Source organism: Rhea pennata, chromosome 18 (assembly GCF_028389875.1).
Source record: "Rhea pennata isolate bPtePen1 chromosome 18, bPtePen1.pri, whole genome shotgun sequence".
In the NCBI taxonomy this organism is placed as follows: Eukaryota; Metazoa; Chordata; class Aves; order Rheiformes; family Rheidae; genus Rhea; species Rhea pennata.
Window position 1 is genome coordinate 2,154,938 of NC_084680.1, and position 27,309 is coordinate 2,182,246.

A 27,309-nucleotide genomic window follows, 5' to 3' on the forward strand; every position below is an offset into this window, starting at 1 on the left:
CGCCTGCCACAGGACACATAGGTGCTGCCCACAGCAGCTTGACACCAGGCCCAGCAGGATGGTGCTGGGCCCTGCCAACCTCCTCTTGCCAAGCTGGTTTGCTGTGGGTTGCTCACTGTCCTGTCCCTGGCAGGCCATCCTCAGACACACAAGAAGGCCCAAGTGCCAGCCCTGTCCCCCTGCCCCCCACACATGGTCCCCCTGCACTAAGAAACCTTCTCATCAGCACTGGCTGCATCAGGTCACAGCATCTACAGCTGGACCCCCTTGTTGAAAGGACCTCCCCCCGCCCTGAAAGCATATCCCGAGCGAACGCCCCGTTAGACAACATGGCGGCGCCTCGGTAGAAATGGCGCCCACCTTGATCACGTGTCCCGTCGTCACGTGATCCTGTAGTACCTGTGATCATGTGACTAGCTGTCAGGTGTTCCCGTGCGGGAGCAGCCGTCTAGCACGCGCGGAGTGGAGGCACGAGCTGGCCGGTTGCCATGGGAACGAGTCCACTGCCCCTGCTGCTGCTGTTGCTGCTGCCGCCGCAGGCCTGCGGCGCGCCCGGTGCGTGGGGCCCGGACCCAAGCGGGAGATCCGGGAAGGGGGGGCCCGAACTGCCCCGGCGTCTAGCTGGGGGTCGGGCTGCGCGTCCCAGCCCGAGCCGGCATGGCCGGGCCGTGCTGGGCTGAGCCCCGCTCTGACGGCCCTGCCGCGCTCCAGCCGCCCGGGCGGCGGGGCCCGGCCTGGAGGAGCGGCTCTTCCCACAGGTGCGGGACCACTTCAACTTCGAGACCTACGGCAACGAGACCTTCCAGCAGCGATACCTGGTGTCAGGTGGGTCCCGCGGCCGCCGGGCCGCTCACAGCCCAGCCGCGGCTCTGGCAGGGGCTGCAGCTGAGTTTCTCTCCGTTTTAAGCTTTAATTGCCCTCGTGGTGTGGTAGAGGCCCCTCTGTTTGGTGCTCGAAGAGCTGTGGTGAGCAGCCACTTTAATCCGAGTACAGGCTCTTCAAGAAGTTCTTCTCCTCTTCACTTTCCTTATTTTCCCCTTTCTTCCCCTTGGATCTCTCAGTTCAGTGAGTACAGCAGGAAAAGCAAACAGTGACCCAAATGTTGCATTAAGTACAGAGAAAGGAATCTCTTGAATTGATATGCTGCATTATTTACAGCTCTAAAGCTTTATATAGCTTAAACTCTGTTGAGTACTGAAAGAGGTTCCAGGAAGAGGTCAGCAGTGTCTGTGCTTCTGTCCCCAGTAATGAGTTATTCTTTTGTGCAAGGATAAGAGAGAAGGCTTTTTGAAACAATGTATGACTAAAAAGACAGAGGTTTAAATAGCCAGTGTCAGACACTTGAATTCTGCTTGTAAGAACTTTGAAGAAATCGAGATGACTTCTGACAGCATGTCCAAGGTGGCAGTTGCACAAATCGAGTGACCTTTTTTGAAGAAAACTTTGGGACTGCCTGCTTTAAAGCATTGGCTAACTGCATTTTAAATGCTACGTTTTATTTGTATGTCCTGCCTGGGCAGGCTGTAAACTAGAGCAGAATAATACTGGGGAGAAACAAAGCATTAACATTGCAGTGTGGGTGGTTTACGAATAGCCTTTTACTCAAAATGCCTGTGAGTAGTTTCTTTTCTCCTTTACTGCTTCTTGTGCAATGTGAATGTTTTCAGGATATCAGAGTGAATTTGAAGGAGGTTACTCTTTCACAACTAACCAGCTGACTAGCTCGAGATTAGCTGGGAGTTGCCCAAGATTTCAGTCTAGAAATAGATGTGTTTTTAAACAACCTCTTTGATTTATGTGTTTGGATCGTGTGAATGATTGTTTACTCCAGGATCTATGAAGCATGTTGGAAGAAATGCCAAAGTAAAGATAGCATTTCAGTTTCTTACCTGATCCTCAAAACAAATGCAACACAGGATCAGCCCCTTTGTTAACAAACCTACCAAAAATCAGCAGTTTCACTAATGAAAAGTTTTAGGCTGACTCTTATTTGGCAAGTCTACATTGAGAATGCCAAAAAATAAATTCTGGCACTTCTGTTAATTCTAGGAGACTCATATGAGATGCTTCCAGATTCATTTACCCCTTATTAAGTCAGAGATGTTCTGTAGCCTTGTCTTTCTAACATATGTGTCCCGCGGCATTGATCTGAGTGAATTTTTCAGCCATTTCATCAGGTTCTTATTAAGCTCCCACCCAAACTTCTAGAGTCGCTAAAAAGTAGAGCGTTTTCATTCTCCAGCATTTTTTTTTCACAATTTCTTTCATTTGCTTCTGCCAATTGTCTCATGCAGCAAAGTTCTGGAACAAAGGATTTGGACCAATCTTTTTTTATACTGGCAATGAAGGTGACATCTGGACTTTTGCTCAGAACTCTGACTTCATATTTGAATTAGCAGAAGAACAGCAAGCACTAGTGATTTTTGCTGAGCATGTGAGTATTTAAGTCATTTTGCATACTATAGATTCTTGTCCTGTGCCTCTGAATCAGCCTTGGCCCCTGAATTCTCTTTTTTCTTTTAATATGCCTAGCAGCAATCCAGGAAATGGACTATTCTTTCAATAAAACTTGCCGTGGTGGCTTTTTTTGTTTTGTTTTTTGTTTGTTTGCTTTGCTTTAGTGCAGTGTTTTGTAAGTAGTTTCTGCTAGTCTTGAGCTTCACGCTGGACTGGAGAGTTACTTTGTTTGGATTATATTTATTGACTCTACCCTGCAAATTCTCAGACTAGGTTTTGCCTAGGCATACCACCCTAGCAAATCTATCATCCCCCAACCTATCCATTAGGAGATTATGCTGTTCCCTTTGTCTTTCTCCATGGGGATTTCAGCTGAGAGGCACATGCTGAGGGCCCACTTAGCACCTACTTCTCACAGGCTGTTCATCCTCTACAGGAAGAATGAAGAACTCTTGTCACATGCAGATGCAAGAAAAAAGGCACTTCCTCAATTAAGAACAATTTAGAGGATACCAGGTGCTCTGTTACCATTACGCGTTTGTGCATACTTATTCCATAGTATATGGTCACTTGCTTCTCAGAAGGGACAGCTATGACTATCTTGGACAGGCTTGACTGCAGTGAGTGAGGAGAGGGGAGACCCATACCTCAATACCAGCATTTCTGCAGCTTATCTCTTTCCTTTCAGAGGTACTATGGAAAGTCTCTTCCATTTGGACTTGAGTCAACCCAGCAGAAGAAGACTGGTCTGCTCACTGTGGAACAAGCCCTGGCTGACTATGTGGTGCTAATTACTGAGCTCAAACAGCAATATGGTGCCACAGACTGCCCTGTTATTGCCTTTGGAGGCAGGTAAGGGTTTGTGTGCTCATTCCCTTCTCTACATCCTTTCCCACAGTCTCATAGATCCATTTGGCCCTGAAGCAAGCTGTAAAGGTTGAGCTCTAAGCAGTCCTAAAGAGATTTGCTTGTGCCTGAGCTCTTGAGATCTTACCCCAATGTCTTCTCAGCCAAATCTTCTCCCAAATCTTGCATTGTCTTCTCCAATCAAGTACCTGGCAAAGCAGGTGCAGGACATGCAAACCATTGCCTTGCATCAGAAAAGGTTGTGTCACCTGGACTTAGCTGGATGGTGTATGCAGCAGTCATGGAGGAGAAGCCAAGCTAGGATGATTTTTATGATACTAGAGAGGACAAGATGGGCCAAGCCCACCACACCTAGAAGTTTTAGGAGTTCTTTCTTCACTCTTCTTCCTTTTTACTGAAATACAATAAACACTAGATTTCTGCAGTGCTGACCTCTAACATTCCTTACTCTGTCAATAGATCCCAAGGAGCTGATCTCTTTAAATGAACTTGTTTGCCCAAGCACTACAAAGGCTTAACAAGGTGGTCTTTGCTCTAACATAAAAAAATGCAATTTGGGAAAACACACCTATACTGAGTCCTCTGCTGCAGGGCTCTTCCCTTCTGTGGTGGTTTAACTGAAGAGTATCAGAGGTTTTCTTTATTTCCTAAGTCAGATGTTAACCATTGCAATTGAAAGGAACATAGCTGTCTGGGTCTACCGGTCCTACCTCTAGATCACTCAAACCAGTCTTGGTTCATGCTTGCTTTGGAGAAACACCATTAACAGGGTGTTTCTAGAAGTTTTCAGCATACACATCAGCCAGAACTGCAGAATATGGGTGATTACTCCTGCAGGATCAGAACGTTTTACACTAGAAATGCAGAAAACTAACTAATAATGGGTAAAATGTTCTCTCTAGGGCCACCAGCTTTCTATTAAACACAGCCTCTTTAACAACTCCCAGCTGTTTTCGTTGTAGGTTCCTTCATAATTCTGCTGGGAAGCCAGGAACAACTAAGCAGCAGGTTGCAGAGCAGAAGTCCGTCCTTGCAGCAGTTACAGTTCAGAACCTTTAGAACCTTGTTGATCAGATATCCCTGTCTCTTAAAAGGCTCTTTCACACACCTAGAAGAAGCACTTCCCTTTAAAAGATTATCACTAGGTGCAGGGCTTCTTGGTTGCAGTGAACTATGAAGTGTTTGACCAGTAAGTTATCAGTACACATCCAGCTTGCTGTCATGGTGACTAAACATGACTTAGTATTGTCCCTCCCTCAGTGTGGAGGGACCATTGGTCTCAGTTGTGTTTATACTGTGAATATTATAACTGTAACTGCTCCAAAAGGGGCTGGGAGTTGAGCATGTCCTGGAGCATGGAAGTGAGAGAAGGATTCTATGAGACCTGACACCTGGGCTGCGTGATAGAGGTTGCTACAACTCTTTGTGCTGGAGGAGAGCTCAATATGCAACAGGTCTGGACAGCACTGAACTCACGTGAGGCATACTGAAATAAGGCCATGTAGGAATTGCACAATTTCTCCCATGAAAAAATCTCTTCAGTTGTTTATAATTTTGCCAAATTTGAACTGAAGTTTCTTGTGGCTGGTTTCAGCTAAAGTTTTTCTCCAAGAGCAGGGTTGGAGAGACGTATATTGTTTTACTTGTGGGTGATGTGGGAATGGTATTCCTTCCAACTGTTTAATGTGGTGGGGAGGGAGACTTTGAATACCTCTAAGCTGTGAATGAGGACTTTGGAGTTGGTCAGAATTTTACCCATATTTGGGAGAGTCATTTGCCATTCCCAGGAGTGGCCTCAGAATAACTCCAGAAAAATTTGCAGCTGGATAGCTTTTCTGACCTTGGATTTATCTAGCAATGTTTGCTGTATCTGCAGAGCTGCGGCCCTGATACCCAAGCAATCAAGATGGCTTTGAGAGTTATTGCAATATTTGATGACGTCTTCACTTTCCTATATCTGCGCTACTCATCTACACTGCTGTTATTTGGGGTGCCTAAAGGGGAACACCTCCCACTTTCTAGCACTAGAGGAGTGCATGTTCTGTAGTGTTCAGAGACAACCTCTGCTGAGAACATAGATAGTCTTTATAATCCATTTTTAAACATCCTTTTTAAACCCCTTTAGGCAGGGGCAGCTTTATTTAGATCCAACTTGGGTTCTGCACTGAAGCTATCGGGAAATTCTCAGGATGGTACAGTGTTAAATACTGAAGCATTGTTTTCATTTGACTGCAGAAGCCAATTGGTCTGCTATATTTTCACCAGAGCTGGCTTGAGTGTTTAGGGAAAAGGCCAATTTGCAAATACTGTGTGCTATACATCAACCATAACCAGATCTTTCTTACGTTCATGGGACATCTAAACTTCCATAGACTTCTTTTTGCCTTGGATAGGTGAGCCTGTGACCGCTGGTCTGAACTAATGTTATAATGTGTATGTTAAAGGGCATAACTCTCTTCTCTCCTGTGCCAGCTATGGAGGAATGTTGAGCGCTTACATGAGGATGAAATACCCAAACATTGTGGCTGGAGCGTTAGCTGCCAGTGCTCCTCTGTTGTCTGTGGCTGGTCTTGGAGATCCTGCTCAGTTCTTTAGAGATGTAACTGCAGTAAGTAACCGTTCTTTTCGGCAACTTTTCTTCATTGAGAGAGCAGCATTTTTTTTTTCCTCATCTTTAAGCAGCCATCAGTTTTAGCAGCATCAGTGCTAGGTGGGGGATGCAGTTAAATGAGGACCTGCAAGAAAAAGCAGCAGCAGCTGCAGATGTGATGATTAAGCATTGCCTTAGCTGTAGGCAGCACAGGGCCAAAGGGTGCTGCTCTGAGTAGCAGGACTGAATTCCAGCACCTTTAGAACCAGTAAAGATTCACTTTCCCATTACTAGTTACTTGGCCAGATCCCAACCTGAAAGTTTTGCATTGTGTTTGGTTGAACCTCCTTTGGATAAGCTTTTCTTCAAATCCTCCCACAAAATGCTGTATTTCCTATTGATAACAACATTTCACAGCAGCTCCTTAGTCCCAAAATGACTGCATTTCACTGACAAGCTTACAGGTCTCCATTTCACAGATTGAAAGTACACAGGGTGTCCTGGGATCAGTTAATACCCAAATGTAAACGTGTCTTTTGCTTTCTGACAGCATCAGAACCCTTGGGAAGGTGGTATTGCTAAGAGCTAAATTACACTGAATTTACAAAGCCAGAAATAGATTACCTGGTAGTACTGAAATCTGTGGTGTCTGTTTTAGATCACTTGCAATGTGGATTTCTAGATATGGGTGACATTGATGGCTTTACATGAACTATTTGTTTGTGAAACTGGTCTTTTTGCTCCTGTTAAGTATATGAAAACCTTATTTAAATACAGGAACTTAAATCACAGACAGCGTTACTGGAACATGTAAGGAAGAAAGTATAATGTGAAAACGAACAAACTCAATAGTAAGGTAAAACTTTAAGCATAGAAGAGAATAAAAGACAACTCGCCTTAGAATTACTTATTTTTAAATTAAAATTGTAAAACCACTTAATTACCTAGCAGAACCAGCAGTGAGAATTCTTCCATGGATGAAGCCAGTTCTTTATCAAAAGCCTTGTTCAGCTGATAGCTGTTTTGTTTGTTATGAATGTGCTGTGAATTGTTACATATCCCTCACATTAGAGCTTTGACTTCTTCTGTGGAAAAACTATTTTCAATTAATCTTAAATAAGTTTTTTTTTCCACAGCAATAAACAGACCTCTGTGCTGAGATTCTAAGGAAGCACTTTGTGTTGTTTTTAAAATAATTTATTTTACCTTCAGAGTGTTTACGTAACATTTGAAGAGAAGTAAGTCTGAATTCAATTGCTTCCCTTGGTGAGAGAATGCTCCTGAGAGCTGTTAGTACTAATCAAGGCACAAACATTTCATGAGTCACCAGAAGAGCTCTCTCTTCCTCTTTGTTTCCATGAGTCAGTGTGTGTTGTTTCAAAGCAACTTTCTCTGTGACTTACTGAGGATTTCTGGCAAGCTTCCTAAACTTTCGGCTTATGGGGGAGGTGAGCAAAGGACAAAGTATTTTGCATATGGCTTGCTTAAGACTAGGTCATATGCGCCAGCTGTCCTTGCAGCTGGACAGAAAGCACTTGTGTGAGCAATACTCACATAGCCACATACATGTTTTCAGAAAGCTTACTACTAGCAGGGACTGTTCATGCCATCAAATTTAGATCAGTGTAGACATCTGACTTAACTGTGATTTAAAAGACTAAAGCAGGTAGCCGAAGGGCTCTGATTACCAAATGGGGACAGCTTTCCTTGGAACAACTGTAGTGGTTCCTACCTCTGCTCCTGCAATGGCTCAGATGAATTGTTGCTGGGTTTGTTGTGGTCTGCTAAGGAAAACTGAAATCAGTGCTGTTTTTGTCATTTTCTCCTCAGTTCCATCAGTGAGGGGAAAGGGTGGAAAGGACTCTAGATGGATTTTTTTCCAAGTTAACAGCTGGCTGTGCCACTTGTTTTGGCAACAGGGTTTTGGTTTCTGTGACCACGGGACCCTGTTTGAAGATCAACAACTGATGGGGAGAGATGGGATCCACCTCCCTAGGCAGGGAGTGTGCATGTTTGCCAGCAGGTTGGCCAGCCTGGTGAGGAGGGCTTTAAACTAGGAAAGAATGGGGAAGGACAGGCCAGGAAGGTGAGGTGGTGGAGTTGCTCTTTTTATGTGAGAGAGCAACTGGAATGTATTGAGGTCTGTCTAGGGGTAGATGAAAAGTGAGTTGAGAGCTTATGGGTAAGGATTAAAGGACAGGCTAAAATGGATAACACTGTTATGAATGTTTACTACAGGCCACCTGATCAGGAAGAGGAAGTTGATGAGGCCTTCTACAGACAGCTGGAACTAGCCTCATGATCACAGGCTCTGGTTCTCATGAGTGACTTCAATCACTCTGATATCTGCTAGAAAGACAACCCAGCTAGGCACAAACAGTCCAGGAGGTTTCTGCAGAACGTTGATGATAACTTCTTGATATAGATGGTGGAAGAGCCAACAAGAAGAGGTGTGCTGCTGGACCTTGTATTAACAAATAAAGAAGGACTGGTTGGAGATGTGAAAGTTGGGGTCAGCGTTGGCTGCAGTGACCGTGAGATAGTGGAGTTCAGGATCCTGTGTGAAGGAAGCAGGGCAATAAGTAGGATTGCAACTCTAGACTTCAGGAGAGCAAACTTTGGCCTCTTCAGGGACCTACTTGGAGGAATCCTATGGGTTAGGGCCCTAGAAGGAAGGGGTTTCCAAGAGAGCTGGTTAATATTCAGGTATCGCTTCCTCCAAGCTCAAGAGCTGTGCATCTGTGTGAGTAAGAAGTCAAGCAAAGAGAGTAGGAAACCTGTATGGATGAGCAAGGAGCTCTTGGCAAAACTCAGAACAAGGAAGCATACAGAATGTGGAAAAAGGGACAGGCCACTTGGGAGGAATACAGGAACGTTGTCAGAGTATGCAGGGACGTCACGAGGAATGTTAAGGCCCATTTTGAATGGGCAACAAGGAGGAGTTCCTCAAATACATCAGTAGCAAAAGGAAGATTAGGAAAAATGTGAGACAGCTCATCCTGAATGTCATCTTGAAACGTGGAGGAAAAGAAGGTGATGAAGAGTATTCAGCATGGATTCACCAAGGGGAAATCCTGCTTAACCAATCTGATAGTCTTCTAGCTGGCTGGCTGGGTAGATGAGAGGAGAGCAGTGGATGGTGTGTACCTTGACTTCAGCAAGGCTTTTGACACTGTCTCCCATAACATCCTCCTACATAAGCTCAGGAAGTGTGGGTTAGACAAGTGGACTGTGAGGTAGGTTGAGAACTGGCTGAATGGCAGAGCTCAGAGGGTTGTCAGCAGTGGTGCAGGGTCTAGCTGGAGTTGTGTAGCTAGTGGTGTCCCCCAGGGGCCAGTACGGGGTCCCATCCCATTCAAATTATTCATCAATGACCTGGACAAAGGGACAGAGTGCCTTGTCAGTAAGTTTGCTGATGATACCAAGCTGGGAGGAGTGGCTGATACAGCTGAGGGCTGTGCTGCCATCCAGAGAGACCTGGACAGGCTGGAGAGTTGGGTGGAGAGGAACCTCATGAGGTTCAACAAGGGCAAGTGCAGAGTCCTGCACCTTGGGAAAGATAACCCTAGGCACCAGTACGAGGAACGTCTTTCCTGTGAGTGACAGAGCACTGAAAGAGGTTGCCCAGAGAGGTTGTGGAGTCTCCTTCTTGGGAGACGTTCACACCTGTGTGGAAGCTATCCTGTCTAACATGCTCTAGGTGACCCTGCTTGAGCAGGGGGATTGGATTAGATGATCTTGAGATCCCTTCCAACCTCAATCACTCTGTGACTCTGACTCCTTAATGTGTCAGGCAGGGAACTAAGCAGTCACTGTGGCCAGAGCAGGAACTGCTCCTCTGCCCCAAGCTGATCTGTCCCCATGTTCAAAACTAGAGGCATGAGTCAGTGAAGATTTGAGGCCATCCAGAAAGGGATTTGGAGCTCCTAAAATGGATGCCCAAGTAAACTTTGTGGATAACTCAAAAGTGCTATCTCTAAGCTGAACTGTCAAACAAAAGAGATAGGAATGAAGGAAAGATTCCAAGTCTGTTTTTAATTATAACTGGTGCTTTGTAAGAAAAATGCTGAACAAATGATTAGTGGTTACTTTACCTATCCTGGAGTGGTGTTAAGAGACTTTTAAAGAGTCCTGATAAGTCCTAATATTTCAAAGTTGTGATTACTAGCAAATCTCAAACTGCCTTACAAGCTAACAAAAGAGAAACAGTCTGGATTGCTAACACAAGTGGCAGAAACATCTTGTTCTGGCAGCACATCCATCCTCAACTCTTCAAACATACCTTAAAATCTTTTTCAAGGAAATCAGTAATGTTTTTCCCATGAAAAAGGATGTGGCCTTTTTGGTTACCTGGTGAGGCTAAGAAGAAAAGCAGGTCTTGTTACCCTGTCCAGGGCTTTGCCCCCCATGCATAACTGATCTCTTCAGGACTCTTTCTCATAGACAAAGTGCAGAAAGAGGACTTTATTGGAAAAAAAAAAAAAAAAAAAAAAAAAGCCTTGGGGCCTAACAACCTGTGCCTATGTCCTGGCGAAGGAATATGTCCTCTCTTATTGCCTAGCACAGGGAAGTGGTTTGTCTAATAGCTCGTCCTGGCAGAGACAATGAAACAGTTGTTGCCTGCTTACCAATCTGGGAGACACAAGTTTTATTCTGGTCACAGTGGACCAGTTACCCCTTGCAGTGAACCCTGTGACCTTCTGCTACTTCTGGCAGCTGCTTCTTGGTGTAGAATTCACAGCTATTATCTTCTCTGTGCAACCATAATCTCATGTCTTTTTTTTTTTCTATCCCTTCAGGATTTTCAGAAGTCCAGCCCAGATTGTGTCATAGCTGTCCGCAAAGCATTCCAGCAAATTAAGGATCTGTACCTCAGTGGAGGTAAGGACAGATGCATTCACAAGTGCACCTGGGCAGGAAGAGTCCTGGGGGTGTAGAAAAAGTGTTGAGTCAGTTTTACTTTAGTTAGGTCTTAAAATTGGTTCAGCTAAATCAATGGAAATGCACATCTGACCTTTAATTTCTGATAGTACGACTTATTTTTCATTTAATGAATTAGTAGCATTAAAATTAGTGACTAACATCAAAATGAAAGCATCTGTGTGGGTGCTTGCACCATGTTAATGAAACCAGCTTAAAGTGCAGCTACACCTGCATTTTGATGCTGATAAAGCCTGATCTTTTACTAGATATTTGTCCTCCACACCCACAGTGCTCAAAACTGTTGAGATGGGTATGGCAACAGTGTGGCCCAGCTTACTGCATATAGCTGACTGATATCTGCAAGGAAATTTGTGCCTTGTAGCAGCCATCACAGTCTCCTTCATCACCAACTTTGGACAGTTAGACTAGGCTAAGGACAGAGATTGATGAAGATCTCTAATGTGTCCCAGTTAAGTCAGGCTAGACATTAAGGCCTGATCTAGCTCTTCCTGGGAGCTCTGCATGGTCTTGGAGTAGCTGCAGTGGGTTCTTGTTCTTTTTGGGAAGATAGCCTCAAGGCTTGGCTTGGTCTTGTGCTAGTGCACATCAGAAGTTGTGGCTGTGTGCCTCCTCTGTGAGCTATTGTCACTGACTTATTGTAGTGACTGGTCTGGGAATTGTCCGAAGAAGGAGAGGGTCCAAAATGCCTTTCTGAGACAATTTTGTGTTGCAGCAGAAATTAGGTTACCTTTAGGTATCTAAGACACCCAAGCTTTGCCTGGGACTCTGGAACCACACTTCTTGTAGCAGAGTGACTAGGCTAAGGTCAAATTTAAGGCTTAGCCCCTCAAGCAAATATCCAGAGGCAGGTCTTAGGCATTGGAAGTCCAGTTGAAGATAGTCAGGCTCTGGTTAGCTAGTTTTTAGAGTTAGGGACAGACAGGAGCTTTGACTCTGGAGTATGGAATATTAGGAAGAGGAAGGGAGCAGCTTTCTCCAACAGAAATGCAAAAGTAGGTGGAGTATCCCTTGAAGGAATCTTTTTAAAGATGGATCTTCAGCTGACATTTCTGCATAATACTAAAATTTGGAGGCATATTTCAGGGTAGGAAAGTGACAGGAATGTCCTTAGCGACCTTGTAAGCTCCAGGATTATGCAAGCTTGGCAGTTCTTACTGCATGAGTACCTAGCTGCTGAGAGTTTTTCCTGCCAGTTCTTCTAACCTGCGAATTCTGCTGGGATTTTTGTGACTATAGCGTGTCCTTCTGTGCTAACAGCTTAGCCAATGAGACTCTCACCTGGCTGTGCTAAGGAATCCAAGTGTTGCACTGCAAAGCACAGCAGGTCCCCCTATGAGCCAGTAGTGCTTGAAGGGGAAAGGAAAAGGTTGACAAATGGGCACCAGGGATGACGGGTTTATACTTAGCTGTTCTTCTGACTGTGTCAGTCTGGACTGTGTTTGTCTCAGACTGTGTTTTTTCAATCTGGAGCTCTCCAGAGAGGTTTCTGTGACTCAGCAAGGAGGGAGAGGGCTGGATGTGCGCCAGTGCAGGGTTTTCAGGCACAACCTTTCTGCGTGGCTTAACATCCGTGTTTGTGTAAACTAAGAGTAATATATCCTTCCCATTGGAAACTTCATCTTTGTTTTATGACAGCTCATTACTTCTGAGTAAAACTAGATGTTGAAGTCTGGTATTAGTTTACTTTGTTGAAGTCTGTGCATTTTGTTTTCCTTCACTGTGCAGCTTATGATAAAATCAGCAGTAAAATGGCCACATGCAATAAGATTTTCAGCAAGGAAGATGTTTACCAACTTTTTGGGTTTGCTAGAAATGCCTTCACCATGATGGCCATGATGGACTACCCCTATAAAACTGACTTCATGGGTCACCTCCCTGCTAATCCAGTTAAGGTGAGTATCAGATGCTGATGAGAATCTCAATTTCTGAAGCTATGGACATGCACCTCCATGACCTGAATGCAGGGGAGGGACTGCAAAGCCTAGGATTAGAAGCACACTATCAGGTGATGGTGACAGGAGGAGAAAGCTCTTCCACTCTGACAGCAAATCTACACCTGTTTTAAACTGCTGTATTTGAAATTCACCACCATTAGGCTCATCTGGGAGAGCTGGCTGGACCCACTCCTACCATACTCTGCTTTTACTTAAGATATGAAGGCCCATGCAAGCTTGTTGATTTCAGCTTTAAAAACTAAAATCCTTCTGCATCTTTTCAAAAAGTAGTTTTATTGTAGCCTACCTCAACACACTCATAGTTTTGGTGGTTGGAGTTGGAGGTCTAAGAATTTGGCTTCTTTTTGAGCATCAGCTGGGAAGATGATATATCTCAGAATAAATGTAGGGAAACATCTGATGTTTGGACTGCACAACCTATCTACTTTCAAGAGAGTAGGAGATGCCCAAGTTGGGGAAAGGAGCTTAGTTCTCAGGGGATTACAAACACTTCTTTGTAATCAGCTTCTTTTGAAAGATCCCAACTTAGATCCTGAACCCCAGTGGCTGTTGCAACTCTTAGTTTAGCAGAAAAAAAAGATAAGCCTAGTGATGTTCTTTACTGGACATCACACCACACCAATGGGGCTTTATTTGCCTTTGGTCTCATGGCAAAGCAGCAGCTAGCACTTGTGCTTTGAGTCCTGCTTGGAGCAAAAAGCATACCGTACAGTGTAGCTTGCCCTACCTCTTGTACAGGGACTTAGGATGCGCTGTTCCTGGCTCAGGTGGGCATTCAGTTCCCCTCCAGTGTCTGTTCAACATTCTATAAAATGGAAATAATTATTCTAATCTCCTTTGAGAAGAGCATTAAAATTCTCTAATTGAGAGAACTGGAAACCATTTTGACTCCCTGTGGCCTCAGAACAGCTACAGTTGCTTAACTTGGTGAATGAACTGTTTTATCCCAGTACTTTCTCCCTGTTTCTATGTATTTTGCCTCTGTGCTGGGAGGAGCAAAAGAACTATTCCATTAGGCCCATGCAAAGCAGCTGAACCATAAAATGTGTGATACTTGCCTCCACCACAACCACCCTGGTCAAAGTTCTGTTAAATTTTCCAGCTTAGTCCTTCTATGGAATGGAGGCCTCTTAACTAACTCCAATCAGCATGAATTCACCAAGGGGAAATCCTGCTTAACCAATCTGATAGCCTTCCAGGATGGAACGACTGGCTGGGTAGATGAGAGGAGAGCAGTGGATGGTGTGTACCTTGACTTCAGCAAGGCTTTTGACACTGTCTCCCATAACATCTTCCTACATAAGCTCAGGAAGTGTGGGTTAGACAAGTGGACTGTGAGGTGAGTTGAGAACTGGCTGAATGGCAGAGCTCAGAGGGTTGTCAGCAGTGGTGCAGGGTCTAGCTGGAGTTGTGTAGCTAGTGGTGTCCCCCAGGGGCCAGTACGGGGTCCCATCCCATTCAAATTATTCATCAATGACCTGGACAAAGGGACAGAGTGCCTTGTCAGTAGGTTTGCTGATGATACCAAGCTGGGAGGAGTGGCTGATACAGCTGAGGGCTGTGCTGCCATCCAGAGAGACCTGGACAGGCTGGAGAGTTGGGTGGAGAGGAACCTCATGAGGTTCAACAAGGGCAAGTGCAGAGTCCTGCACCTTGGGAAAGATAACCCTAGGCACCAGTACAAGCTGGGGGCTGACCTTCTGGAGAGCAGCTCTGCAGGGAAGGACCTGGGAGTGCTGGTGGACAACAAGTTGACTATGAGCCAGCAATGTGCCCTTGTGACCAGGAAGGCCAATGGAATCCTGGAGTGCACTAGGAAGAGTGTTGCCAGCAGGTCGAGGGAGGTGATCCTGCTGCTCTACTCAGCCCTGGTGAGGCCACATCTCAAGTACTGCATCCAGTTCTGGGCTCCCCAGTACAAGAGGGACATGGAGCTAGTGGATAGAGTTCAGCGTAGGGCTGCAAAGATGATCAGAGAGCTGGAGTATCTGCCCAGAGAGGACCAGCTGCAAGAGATGAGTTTGTTTAGCCTGGAGAAGAGAGGCTCTGAGAGGAGATGTTATCAATGTGAATAAGTATCTGAAGGGAAGGCGTCAAGGGGATGGGGCTAAACTCTTTTCAGTAGTCCCATGTGACAGGACAAGAGGCAATGGGCAGAAATTGAACCTCAGTAAGTTCTGCCTGAACGTGAGGGGGGATTTCTTCACTGTGATAGTGACAGAGCACTGGAGCAGGTTGCCCAGAGAGGTCGTGGATTCTTCTCTGGAGATATTCAAGGCCCACCTGGATGCAACCCTGTCTAACATGCTCTAGGTGACCCTGCTTGAGCAGGGAGGTTGGACTAGATGATCTCCAGAGGTCCCTTCTAACCTTAATGATTCTGTGAACATGTGCATCTTTTAAATTACCTATATACAATTCACCTGTCATGTGTTTAATCCAGGTTGGCTGTGAGAACATCCTTGCCCACACAGACCCAATTGAAGGCCTGGCAGCTCTTGTTGGTGAGTTGATCTTATCAGATTAGTCCTTTATTTAAAACTCCATTTCCTAGAAGTATCTGTAAATAGAGCAATTCCACTATTGCACAGGTTCTAAATCATGTGAGCTGATAAGAATTCAGTTTTGCACTGGAATATTTTGCCCTGCACTGTATTGGTTTATTGCATACTTATCATTTCATGGGCAGTGAATTCATTGTTACCTCTCTAATCTTACTCTCATGAGACTTTTCTACCATTGCAGCCCCTTAGCCTGTTGACTGTCCATGAGATGTGGACTCTTAAGTTAACTTGTTTTTTTTTTTTTTTTTTTAAAGTTTACCCATATTCTAGCTCAAGAAGACACAGGTTCACTGAAGGAAGTTCTCTGGTCCACATGTTGCAGATAAAATTGTCGTTCTTATGCCCCACAGTCTCCATCCAGCAGCAATGCAGTTTTAAATACCTTGTATGTGTATCTGTGGATATTTAATTTGTCAGCCAGCAGTGTTTGTAAGGAAGCTATTACATATTGAAGTTCCTTTTAAAGATATTCTTGATGAAAATCTCAAGTTGCTCATTAAAAATAAATTCTACATATCATCATTGTTTGTTCAGGAAAAACAGGTTATGAATGACAGAAAATAGATTTAAGGGATCTTTTTTATTATTATTATTATTTCTAAGATAACAAAAGTGTTCAGACTCAGCTTAGTAAGGTTGGAAATCTAATTTTTTCTTACAAACTGCGCATATCACCACGATAACACTAAGGAATGTACCAAATCCAAAGTACAGGTTAAGGTTTTGGCTAAGAGCTACTAGAGTTGTTAAAATACTTGGGAGCTCTTCAAATACTTAAGAGGGATTGGCAAACACTGTCAGGGCCTCTTCACACATTCACATCCTACTTCTCAGAAGCAGAGTGGGACTCTTTGTTTGTGATGAACAAGCTGAGAGTAGACTTCTGCCTCCTGCCAGTGGGTGAGCTCTTTGTGCCTCTCCCCTCCTCGCTGGCTTCATTAATTTGGGGCAGTTTAATCATGCAAGAGGCGTGATCAACCAGAGCGTTAGGCAGAGTGCTGGCTTTCTTCCATACTCGCCCAACAGTGTCATACAAGAAAACATTGTTTTTCTTCTGCATGTGCTGCAGTGACCCACCTCCCACAAGGTAAAGAGTAGACTCGTGGGCTGTGATGCTGAACTGGCAGCAGTTGAACGGGGATATCATTAATGTTGTCCACTGATCGCTTACCGGACAATAATATTCAGTCTCATTGACGTGAATCCATTCCTCCACCTGCAAATAATCAGATCAACACTAACCCATGGTGTCATGCCACAGGTGGGTATTACTGTCCTGTCAGGCTCATTTGGCTCATGATAAAGGAAGCCACTGCCTCAACATCTGTGTGAATACTACAGACCTCAAGGTGCCGTGTTTGTGATCCAGATTTAGCAATCAGAGCCTCAGAAGAGATTGAATAACACACAAGAATGACCCTGGAGATCTCCTCTAAAAGAGCTTTGTTCTTTTTGTGAAAATGAAGAGGAATGAATTGAAAAAGATCAGAGTTAGCATAGCCCAAGTCCTGCCTGCTCATCATAGACTTAAGGCATTATGGAGGAACTCATCTAAGGAGTGTTATATTGCATTGAACTGTGGACAATAAGTGAGTTTGTGTCATCTGAAGGAATCTGATGTTATACTTGATGAGAAGTTTCTCTTTGTAAACAGAGTTCTCCTTCTTCCTCTCCTCCTCCTGTCCTCCCTTTGAAAGTAGCACTGCTGGTCATACTAAAATGGGGCAAAGTGAGTCTTTACACTTTGAAATGAGAATTGCTGAATGATCTTTGAAAGCACTGCTGTCCCCTTACAAGCCCCCCACCTCAGGAGGTTGGGCAGTGCTTTCGGTCCTATTTCAGAGAGAGAAAATTAAGGTTTGAAGAAACTTCAGTTGCATTCCAGGACTTGAACCCATCCTGGCCAAAGTCAAGGCTAGTGTCCTCACCACAGACTGTCTATCCATCTCCCAGTCTGCCAACAGTTAGACCCCTCTCAGCTCAAACAACGAGAATCAAATAGTAAAGTGTGTTTTGGGCTTTTATGTGATCGGTTTTACCCTTAGGTTTTTCTGCATCAGCAGATTGTGGCTGCAGAGAACTGTATGCTTTTCCTATTTAAAAAAAGTTGATTCTCTAAGCAGCCTTTACAGTGATAGCAAATAAGGTGGGATAATAGAGGAGCTTTTACTGTACACAATTGTAATGGCAGGCACATTTTCATAAAAGTGTTAGCCTGACTTGCAACTGTATCTGTCCGCTAAGAGACCAAAAATAATGAAGTCATTGGTCATCCTGCTGGAATGACTAGCCAGAACCTAGCAGTGCAGAGACTCCATTTCAGATCAGATTTGATAGTATAGGAGCAAATGACCTTACTCCATTTAATGTTCTTCCTCCGATGCAGAAGATCCTGTCTCTGACTGTAGCCATCCCATGATCACAGCGTGTGAACGTCATGGCACAGTTACCAACCCAGCGTCGGAGGCGAGGGAGGTAACTGTAAGTTTCTCGTAAGGTTTTACCACCAGAGAAGCCCCCTAGAAGAAAAGCAGAAGTCTTGAAAATCCATTCACCATTCTCTCAGACATCAAGCAAACCCTCTGCAAACAGGAGCAGAGCTTCTAGAAACTATTTCTGACAACATATCACTGTGGAACAAAGGGAATTTCGGCTCTTTTAGGAGCCTTCAAAAGACACCACTCCAAAGACATAGACTTCTCTCTTGCCTTAGCATGCTCAGATTTGAAAATGAGGAAGCCTTCTTGACCCAAAAGGACAGTTGTTAACAGTTTTTGCTGGATGTTAGTGAGAACTGGAGGCTTTAAAAATTGAGCTTCTGAGATACTAAAAACAAAAAAAAAACAGTCCCAGCTGTTTCTGCAGATAGTTTTCTATGGAAGATTTTTGTATCAGCTCTCTTTGGGTATTTCAGGTGTAACTAGGAGGCAGTAACAGCTGTGGTTTGGGAATCTGCTTCCAGCTTATGCAGTCTCTCAAATGATTATTTAAAAGAAAAGTATTGAAAGTTCTTTGAACTTCGATCTTTTCAGAAAGTCAGAGCTGGTCTGCTATTGCTATTGTCAAGTTTTTGTTTTTGTTAGACATTCATCATTGAGCATTTCATGATTGCAGTATATTTTTTTAAAAGTTTTGCAGAAGGGAGATGATGTGATTTGAAGGGTAAACCTCATTAATTGTCTGCCTGTTGAATTCCAAAACACAAAGAGCCTTTGCAAACAAGGAAGGTGATATTTGAGGTGTGAACATATGCCACAACTCACTGGAGCTTTGATGCTCTTTCTGGGCATGGAATTTTTGTCTGCACAGAGCTCGCTTTTAAGTCTTGTACTGAATTAGCATTTTTATTTTTTTAGTTTGCTGGCCAAATCCCATTTGGAGTTAACCCACTGGTTTAGAAGGAAATGAATGAATTCAGGAAAAGCCCTATATGTAAGGGATATCTCTGGGAAAGTGTTAGCCACCTGAGCTCACTTACAAGATGTTTGCAGTTGTGTGGCACAGCAGCAGTTTTGTCCTTGTTCCTTGATAGTAATTGAGGTCTGCTGAGGTTAAATGAGTTATCTGTGGCAGCAACGGCTAGCTTTGTCAAAGCAGGGACTTGAATCTGAGCCATGTAGTTCCTTAGCCATTCCTCTGAGCTGTTATCCTTTCTTTCTGTTTGTCTTCATTGCCAGTAGCAGAGCACTGGTAGCAGTAGAATATGTCTCTCTAAGATAACCTGAAATGATTAATCAGCCCAAGTACAGCCTTTACTGCTCTCAGGGCATTGGTCCCTTTTAGATAAGTGTCTTTCATTGCAATTGCATGGTTAAATTAAAAACAGATGCCTAGACTGGATCAGTACAATGGTTCCAGATGGTCTTAGTGTGTTTAAGAAGCAAGCATCCTACGGCAATGGCAGACTGGCCTAGCTCTTTTAAGTGCAGAAGCAAATACAAACATTGTTCTCTTACATGGTACAGTACTTTTCCTAGGGCAAACTGAAGATTGTTTCCTATCCAAGTTAGTACTTACAAAAGCTAAAGGTCCTACAGCAACTTCCTAAAGTGTGTAAACCACTGTATTCATGCTGTTTTATTGTTAAATATACTACACCATCTACTAAAGATGCCAGTAAAGGCTGAGGATCCCTTATAGACTGAGAGCTGTACAAGCCCGGTGGGTAAGAGCCTGCATTATACTTACTTTGTACTAATAAAGCAGTACAGTGGAGTTAGTTCCACATCTTCCATTCAAATTAATATTAGAGTTTAATCCCATCCCTAACGCTACGACAGTCTCCCCTGGTTTGCCTTTTTTTGCTGGTAAGGATTTTAGATTTTAGCCAGGACTGCAAGAGCAAAGCAGCAGGAGTGTGGATTGCAGGCAGATGATGTCGCTTCTTACATTGTGAAGAGAAAATAGCTCCTGCCATTCAGGATTGCAGTGAGGCTGTGGTAACCCAGCAGAAGGACATGGGAGTTGTGGGGGTTATTGGCTGGGTTTCAGGCTTGGCCTGTATTGTTAAGATGCCAGCAAAACTCAGTGAAGCTATGTGGTAGAATGCTGATTTCTACAAGCTGTATCACCTGAAACATAGAGGATTCCTTTGTGGATTGTGCCTGCGTGATCAGCGATAGGTATAGGAAAAGGAGCTGCAAACTCCCACTTGTTATCAGCCGGCTGGTACAACTCCACGGTGCGAGTGAGGTTCCCCAGCAGTGTCCCACCACCTACAGCAAGGATGCAGTCATACAGCACATCTGCGTGGAATCGTGTTCGCCTCTCCAGCATGCTGGCAACCTGGAGCCAGGAGGTGTTGCGAGGATCAAATCGGAAAACCTAGAATCGCATCAGGACAGTGATGGTTGGTAGGAGGCAGGCAATTGACTTTACACCTCATGTTTGGGGTCAAGAACTGTTTAAATGTTTTCTTTAAGCTGAAGAAGGGGTTACATTCAGACCTGAAGAGGCTGTGGATATGTAGGCTCAACATCCAATGCCAGCCACACAGCAGAATCCTTTCAGTATCTCCCTGATATAGCTGGCACCCTGCAAGTGCCATGCATGTTCTCTGATCTCATACTGTGTTCCTGCAGGTTTGCTGTGTCTGGTCCCCAGTTATGTTTTTAGCTTGCAGCAAGCAGGAAGCAAAACACATTCGTTTAATGAAATACCTTTGAGTTTCAAACATGAATGATCATGTGTCACCTGAAAACTGTTCCAACAAGATTTACACAAGTAGACTGTATATCTCTGCTTGTGTTTCTGCATATAGCAAAGAGGGCAGCTGAGCTCTTATGAAACAGAATCAGTGCTCCCTGCTGCTCTCCTGTGAGTAAAGGCAGGAGGAGGTCCCTGTCCCTTCCTCCCCACCAGTGCCACCATGCAGCAACATGCTGCAGGCACAGCAACTTTGCTATGACAAGGGCTGCGCTTCAGCCTTGTTTGGTCAATGTTGGTTAGAGACAAGGGAAATATCCACAGGACTGCACTCTGAGGGCTGGGCTTGAGCTGTATCCTGGAGCTCAGCGGCCAAAGCCACAGCCCTGGCACTTTCATGTCTTCTGCTTAGTTGTTGCTAAGTTGCCTCCTACCTTCAAGGCAGCAGACAAGAGTTGCTGTTTGCAGTGGCACTGCAGAACCAAGTCTAACACTGCAATAAACCCCCTAGGATCATGGAAAAGGTGTGTTCTGTGTTTTTTTTTTTTTTTTTTTTTTTTTAAGCAGTTCAGAAAAATGTAAAATATTGGGCAAGTCTTGCTCTCCAGGCAGAAAGTGAAAAAAGGATCAGTTCTGAAGTGAAGTGGCAGGCTTTAATTCGTGCCTCCCTAGTGGGAGTCTCATGGTAGGGGATATCAGATGTGAGTTTGATCCCTGTGAACAGGCTTGGGGCAGCAACAGGTTGGGGATGAATAATCATGGGTTTGCTTGAGTGAGTGATGTGGAATATGGCTGAACCTGTGCGGCATAGAGTTTGTATGGATTAAAGATATGCATGAGCAGGATGAGACCTGGCCAGGAACTGGTCACTTCCCAGAGAGCATAGCGGATGCCTTCTTAAGGGCTGTCAATATTGAACAGAGCTATAAGAAATACATAAATGCAGGAAGCCTAGGTGAGCAAAAGAAATGACTCTTTCCTACCTCCAATGTGACTTTTCCTCTCATTGACTTTCCCAGACAGTGATGACCTCTGCGCACGTTTCTATGTAGCTTTACCCAGCTCTCCCTGCTAGTGGGATGCTCAGGCCTTTTTAACTCAAACTACTTTCACACTGCCATCCCAGCAGCCAACTATATCTCCTAGGGAAGAAATTTTCCACTTGCAGTGTTTAAAAGTTACTTCCTTAAATAAGTAGTTTGCTGCTTCCAGAAATAGTTACCAGCTGCAAGTCTTAGTAAGATCTGGCAACTCACAGGTCGTTTCCTTTCCCTCCTCCCTCCTTCCACTAGATGTTTTTCTAGCTTAAAGGTTTCTCATGTCTTACCTCATTTGATGGCTGCTTTCCTGTGGGATCAAATTGATGCTGGCCCCCAATAACAAAGAGGAAGTTATTGATGACAGCTACACAGTGGTTGTACACCGGCACACAGAGATCCCCGACCTTACTCCAGGAACTGCATGTCTGATCTGCTGCCCACATCTCTCTGCATACGTGGTTATCGGTGGTTCTGCCACCGGCGATGAGCAGCACAGTGGAGCTGGAACGGGGGCTTGTGTGCTGAGTCTGCAGGACTGGCTGGGCATACGGCTGGGAGTGGTAGTTTAGAGCCTCCTGAAGGTACTTGTGGGAGCTTGAATCCAGCCTTATAAGAGGCATGTCCTGGATGTATTTCTGCAGATCCCTCAAAGGAATGAGAGGGAATCGTATACGCCTCAAAATATCTGCTGCACCTTTCAACCGTGTGTGGTCATGCTGCAGCCAAGTAACAGCAGCTTTGAACAGCTCCAGCTCACTGCATCCTGCGGTGTCAGTCCTGTCTAAGATTTCACAGAGGGTCCTTCTGTCCAGATCTTTCAAACACTGAGGATCAGACAGGATCTGTTTGTAATGCCGTCCTACGTAGCACATGGCTTTCTGTCTCAACTCTTCTGGACCAAGTCGTTTAGCAATGTTGAGAACATCCATACAGTTCTCACAATTCAAGCAGCCTTCCAGAAATCGAAAGCACAACTTGATCACTTCCCGAACAAACAGGGTTTCTGCTGCTTTGAACGTCTCTTCGATATTCTGTAATGAAAGCTCTAGTTTGTTGGAATAAATAAAGTTGAGAACGTTCTTTAACCCTGCAGCACTGACAGCTTTCAGGTGGACATTACCATCAGGGCTTCCAGCTCTTGTCACGTTTCCAACAAACAGGATTTTACAATAGTTACTTGCTGATGCTAATATGATCTTGTGTGCTGGAAAGCAAACCCCTTCTGCCTCCAGTGTTACATCGCAGAGTGCGCTCTGCGAGCGAAGGCTGCTGATGCCTTCCAGGAGTTTAACCAGGTATGTGTCTGACACGAGCCTCTCTGTGCTGCTCTGTGAGCTGAGCAACATCTCTCCAAAAGGCGCTCAGCCTTGAGAGCGACCCCAGAGCTCTCCGCAGGTGTTGTACACAGTCAGGCCATCTCTTGGGCAATCTTTTGTGGTAGAAACTGACTTCATGCAGTAAGGAAGAAAGAGAGAGAGAGAGAGACTGTTCTGCCAGCTCACGCAGTCCTGTCCAAAATGCAGTAGCTTCTGTCCTTGCTGGGACTGTCCTTGACACTTTTGAAGGAGCAGAGCGCTGTGTCCCTTGCAGAGCCAAGTGAGCTTGTTTGCGAGCGGTGCTGGTTATTGCACAGTGTTTGCGTGTGCAGCCTGTGGGCTGTGACACCAGGGGCAGCTGACAGCCCCTTGTGTAACTGCATTCCTCTGTCTCCCTATCTGGGAACTATTTAGCAGCACAAAAGCAGCTCATTCTTCTCCTGCACCCTGGCTGTGCTTTGCTGGGGCACAGTGGTCAGGTGCTGCTTCCTCTGGGCAAGCCTGTACACGCCGTGTTGAACAGTCAAACAAAAGTCTCTCTGTGATGGGCAGTCCTTGGCCTTTTTGCTTAATTTGATGCAGTCAAACTACAGCTACTTTGAAGGAGGGTGGTTAGTGGGTAAGGGGAGGATGATAGGAGAAGCCTGTTCAGTTTGCAGAATTAAACATAATCTCACCAGTGGCTAATTTCTGCTCATAGCCTGTTCCTGAATGCATTATGGAGTTGGGGCTGGCGCTTTCCCAAAGCTAGAGATACTCACTCAGGCTTGGGGTTTTTGTTTGGTTTCGACTGAGCAGAGAAAGCAGAGTGCTCCTAGGCGTGTTTTTTTTTTTTTTTTTTTTTTTTTTTTTTTTTTTTTTTTTTTTGGCCAAGGATCCTCTAAAAGCAAAGGCTATTACACAATTGTAGTGAGCCCATCTGAAAGCTTTGCTCTGCTAGCACCTAAGGCATAAAGTTCTGATCATAACCTAAAAATGGTGTAGATCCTGCTAGATCTAGCCCATCCCTGCATGCCTATCTAGCTGTCACATTCATCCTTCTCTTTGGTCTTGGCCACGAGTGCCATGAGGCTAGGGTGGGTTATGTGGCAAAAATGCAGTGACAGGTTGGGCTTTGTGCTGTGTTTCTGCTTGGCAGGAGTGTTCTACAACTCCTCCAGCACAGCGCCGTGTTACAACATCTACCAGCTGTACCAGCCCTGCGCCGACCCAACAGGCTGTGGCATCGGCTCAGACGCTGAGGCATGGGACTACCAGGTACTGTGTTCAGAAACAGCAGCAGACTTTACCGGCTGCCTTGGTTATCACTCCCACCATGACTGTTCTTGTATTTGTTACAGGTTTGTACTGAGATCAATTTAACTTTCAACAGTAACAATGTGACCGATATGTTCCCTGAGATGCCCTTCACAGAGGCCATGAGAGAGCAGTACTGCCAGAGCAAATGGGGTGTGAGTCCACGAGCATGCTGGCTGCAGGCAAACTTCTGGGGAGGAGGTGAGTCATGGTGGCTGCTGGTCCCTTTGCAGGGTGGTGGAGCACTGGAACAGGTTTCCCAGAGAGTTTGTGGAGTCTTCATCCTTGGAGGGTCCTGGGCGGCCTTTTGTAGGTGACCTCACTTGAGCCGAGGGGTGGAGGATGGGAGTGGGGGAGGGGTTGAATCAGATGATCTCCAGAGGTCCCTTCCAACCTCAACCATTCTACGATTCTGTGATTACGTTTTTTTTCCCTGTGCTCTCACTGGCCTGATAAGCTCCACGGGGAAAGGCATCTCACTAACAAATACAGGCAGAAACTCACAGGCAACCAGCAGCTGCTACACTACTGCCCAAAAAGCTGGCTTCCAGGTCCTTACCAGTTCTTCAGTAGAGCTCAGTTGTCTGCCCTCTCCCTGCACTCAGCCATCTTTTGACTTCCTCTTATGCCAGTGACTCCCTCTTCTAGTGCTGATATGCTTTGGTTTCTCCCATCTCCTCCTCCTTCTTCCCTGCACCAACACAGCAACTAGCCTCTAATGCTCCCATCATACAGCAAGGAGTTGAATAGCATCATTTCTTTCTGAAAAACAGCACAGCTGTCATTTTATAGCACAACTTTCTGTTGCCTCTCCCACCTGGAGAGTGAAGGAGCAGGGGCAGCTGGCAGAGGATAACTCAGGCCGGCTTCAGCCACACAGGTGTTTCTGTCTTTCGTTTAGAAGGAAGTGGGAAATGTATAAACTGCCAAGAATTTGTTTTGTTCTCTTGTACTTCCTGCTGCTGTCTGTGTTTGCTGTAGTAGCCAAACAACTTTGGGCAAATAGGCAGGAAAGAGGCCTCTCAAATGTCATCTCTGTGCGTTTCAGATCTGAAAAGTGCAAGCAACATCATTTTTTCAAATGGAGACTTGGACCCGTGGGCTGGGGGTGGGGTAAGTATGTGCGCTCCCACACACCCAGCACAAGCAGTAGCCCCTCCAGGTGATGCCCCTGCCTGCCTCTCCCTTTTGACCCAACGCTGGCAATTCATCTTTAGCCCATTGTGTTTCTGCAAAGGGCTCCTGTGTTATGCTGAACCATTTGGGAGCCCCTGGGAATTCGTGACGGACACACTTGAACAGCAAGTTGAAACACAGCCTGGAACAGTGCCCCAACAAAGGTGCCTTTATTAGTGGCAGACACAGCAGGAGTCTCCTTCCCTAACAAAAATTTCCCAAACCAGGTTTTGGGTTAGTAGAGCCCTCAGTTATAATACAGCTTTCCTGCAATCCTCATTTTAACATGGCTTGGCCATCCCTGCTGTGAGAGGAAGAGCCTGTTCAGAGGTTGTTCACAACCTGGGGGGCAGATAGGCCCATAGGAGCCTGTTATTTCAGAGGAGCGAGTTGATACCTTTCATCTTTCACAACAAAAGGCTTCAGTTCGTTTGAGACAGACCACTTGACTCGTAAGTGTAGCAACACACATGCTATCAGCTATACCAAGGATATCTTCCCTTGCTTTTCCTCAGCCACATCCTGCTGTTCTTCTAGTTTTCAGACCTGGTATTCAGTTCTGCCTGGTAAAGTGGCTGGAGTTTGTCACTGACTCTTCTCATTCCAGATAAATAGCAGCCTAAGTCCTTCACTAATTGCAGTAACTATTAAGGGCGGTGCTCATCACTTGGATCTCCGGTAAGTATGTTGTAACTGACAACCTCAATGTACTAAACTCTTCTTTGGATTAAAAAATATTCTGTTGCTCTGGGTGCTCTATCTTCAGCTGACAACAGTCCAAAGAAACAGGAGGTATTTTCTTTGAACAGAATTAAATACCAGACTGTTAGGACATAACTGTGGAAGAGCAATCTTCTTCCCTAATATGGGGTTTGTATGGACCCTGTGGAAGCCATGCTGTTAAGGAGCAGCTCTTTGTCTAAGGCTCAGCACTAAACTATTGTCTTTGCACACTTTTTTATAGCATGCTTTGCTTGTACTGGAATTACATAATCATGTAAAGTAGTCCAGCTTCTCTTTTGGCATTAACTGTCAGCCTTCAGGCTCTGAAGGGAGAAGGCAGCAGCTACTGAAGCTCAGGGGGAGCTCAGTGCTCTTCTTAACAACCTAGCTGCCTCTCCCCGTCCTGTTACGTATTACGTTGCAACTTGTTTTCCCAGGACAATAAATTTCTGTTCACCAGTTCCCTGGCTTGGCTTCCCCAGTGTAAGTGGAGAAATACTTACTTAACTCAATGTTCAGACCTTGTGAAACATATTGGGGCTCCCTGCTAACTAGGTCATACTGTTTTGCTTTATCTAGAGGACATAATCCAGCTGACCCCCCATCCGTCATTGAGGCACGCAAGCTAGAAGCAGGCATCATTAATGACTGGGTGAAATCTGCAAGGATGGAAAGAGCATGGGAGAAGTCGTCTGGCACTTATGCAGGTGGATCACCATGACTATATCCACCTGGCCTCCATCCTTTGTGCTAGGCTGCTGCTGTTTGTGACAGGAGGCAAAAAGACCACAGCCTACTGAGCTGTGTTTATCCTGACTGAGAAAGTCACATCATCTTGGCAGAGGAGATGACAAGTCATCTACCTGGAGTGTCCAACCTGCCCCAATCAAGCATCACAAGAAAAATCAAAAGTCCAAATCACTGACTGAAGCCAGAACCACTCTACATGGGTTTCATGCTTACTTGTATAGAATGAGAAGACACTGTAAATGAAAGAAAGAATAAAAGCTTACTTGAAGACCTCAAGAGCAGTGACGCTTAAAACATGCTTCAGGTACAACACTGACATAAATACATGGGGTACTGTTCTTCTGAACACAGTATCATCATTGTCCCTAACACTGTGTTTGCAGATTGAACTTAATTTACTTTTAGACAAACCAATAAAAATCAGATGATCATATTTCTACTTTTCCACTAGTCATTAGTTGCAAAAGTTCACATGGGATTCCACCA

The 27,309-nt window shown here is 45.0% G+C and overlaps 3 protein-coding genes across 3 annotated transcripts in view; 1 reads left to right on the forward strand and 2 right to left on the reverse strand.

The window, feature by feature from the left end:
* Positions 1-428: 428 nt before the first annotated feature.
* Positions 429-27,256, forward strand: DPP7 (dipeptidyl peptidase 7). Its single transcript, XM_062591154.1, has 13 exons — positions 429-555; positions 712-825; positions 2,295-2,434; positions 3,146-3,309; positions 5,797-5,932; positions 10,714-10,795; positions 12,584-12,750; positions 15,257-15,317; positions 24,017-24,135; positions 24,219-24,375; positions 25,223-25,287; positions 25,958-26,028; positions 26,653-27,256. Exons 1-13 carry the CDS (start codon positions 489-491, stop codon positions 26,792-26,794), a joined length of 1,485 nt encoding a protein of 494 aa, XP_062447138.1. The 5' UTR covers positions 429-488; the 3' UTR covers positions 26,795-27,256.
* Positions 15,953-23,242, reverse strand: LOC134148718 (kelch-like protein 9). The gene is made up of 4 exons (XM_062591152.1): positions 21,850-23,242; positions 19,949-20,201; positions 17,736-17,896; positions 15,953-16,593 (listed from the first exon to the last, which is right to left on the reverse strand). Exons 1-4 carry the CDS (start codon positions 22,906-22,908, stop codon positions 16,201-16,203), a joined length of 1,866 nt encoding a protein of 621 aa, XP_062447136.1. The 5' UTR covers positions 22,909-23,242; the 3' UTR covers positions 15,953-16,200.
* Positions 23,753-27,309, reverse strand: part of MAN1B1 (mannosidase alpha class 1B member 1) — a 30,511-nt gene continuing 26,954 nt past the window's right edge. The window contains exon 14 of the transcript XR_009960264.1: positions 23,753-25,224. The gene's annotated coding sequence lies outside the window, so the exon portion shown is untranslated. The remainder of the gene's footprint in view (positions 25,225-27,309) is intronic.

Bases quoted from the DNA above. Each gene is read 5' to 3' on its own strand.
- DPP7 (XM_062591154.1), top strand. From the start codon at position 489: ATGGGAACGAGTCCACTGCCCCTGCTGCTGCTGTTGCTGCTGCCGCCG. The intron at 556-711 runs GTGCGTGGGGCC...GCCGCGCTCCAG, and splicing joins GCAGGCCTGCGGCGCGCCCG to CCGCCCGGGCGGCGGGGCCC. The intron at 12,751-15,256 runs GTGAGTATCAGA...TGTTTAATCCAG, and splicing joins TCCCTGCTAATCCAGTTAAG to GTTGGCTGTGAGAACATCCT.
- LOC134148718 (XM_062591152.1), bottom strand. From the start codon at position 22,908: ATGTTGCTCAGCTCACAGAGCAGCACAGAGAGGCTCGTGTCAGACACA. The intron at 17,897-19,948 runs GTGATACAGCTT...CTTTTCTTCTAG, and splicing joins AGGAATCCTCTATGTTTCAG to GGGGCTTCTCTGGTGGTAAA. The intron at 16,594-17,735 runs GTAAGGTCATTT...GATTATTTGCAG, and splicing joins GAGGAAGAACATTAAATGGA to GTGGAGGAATGGATTCACGT.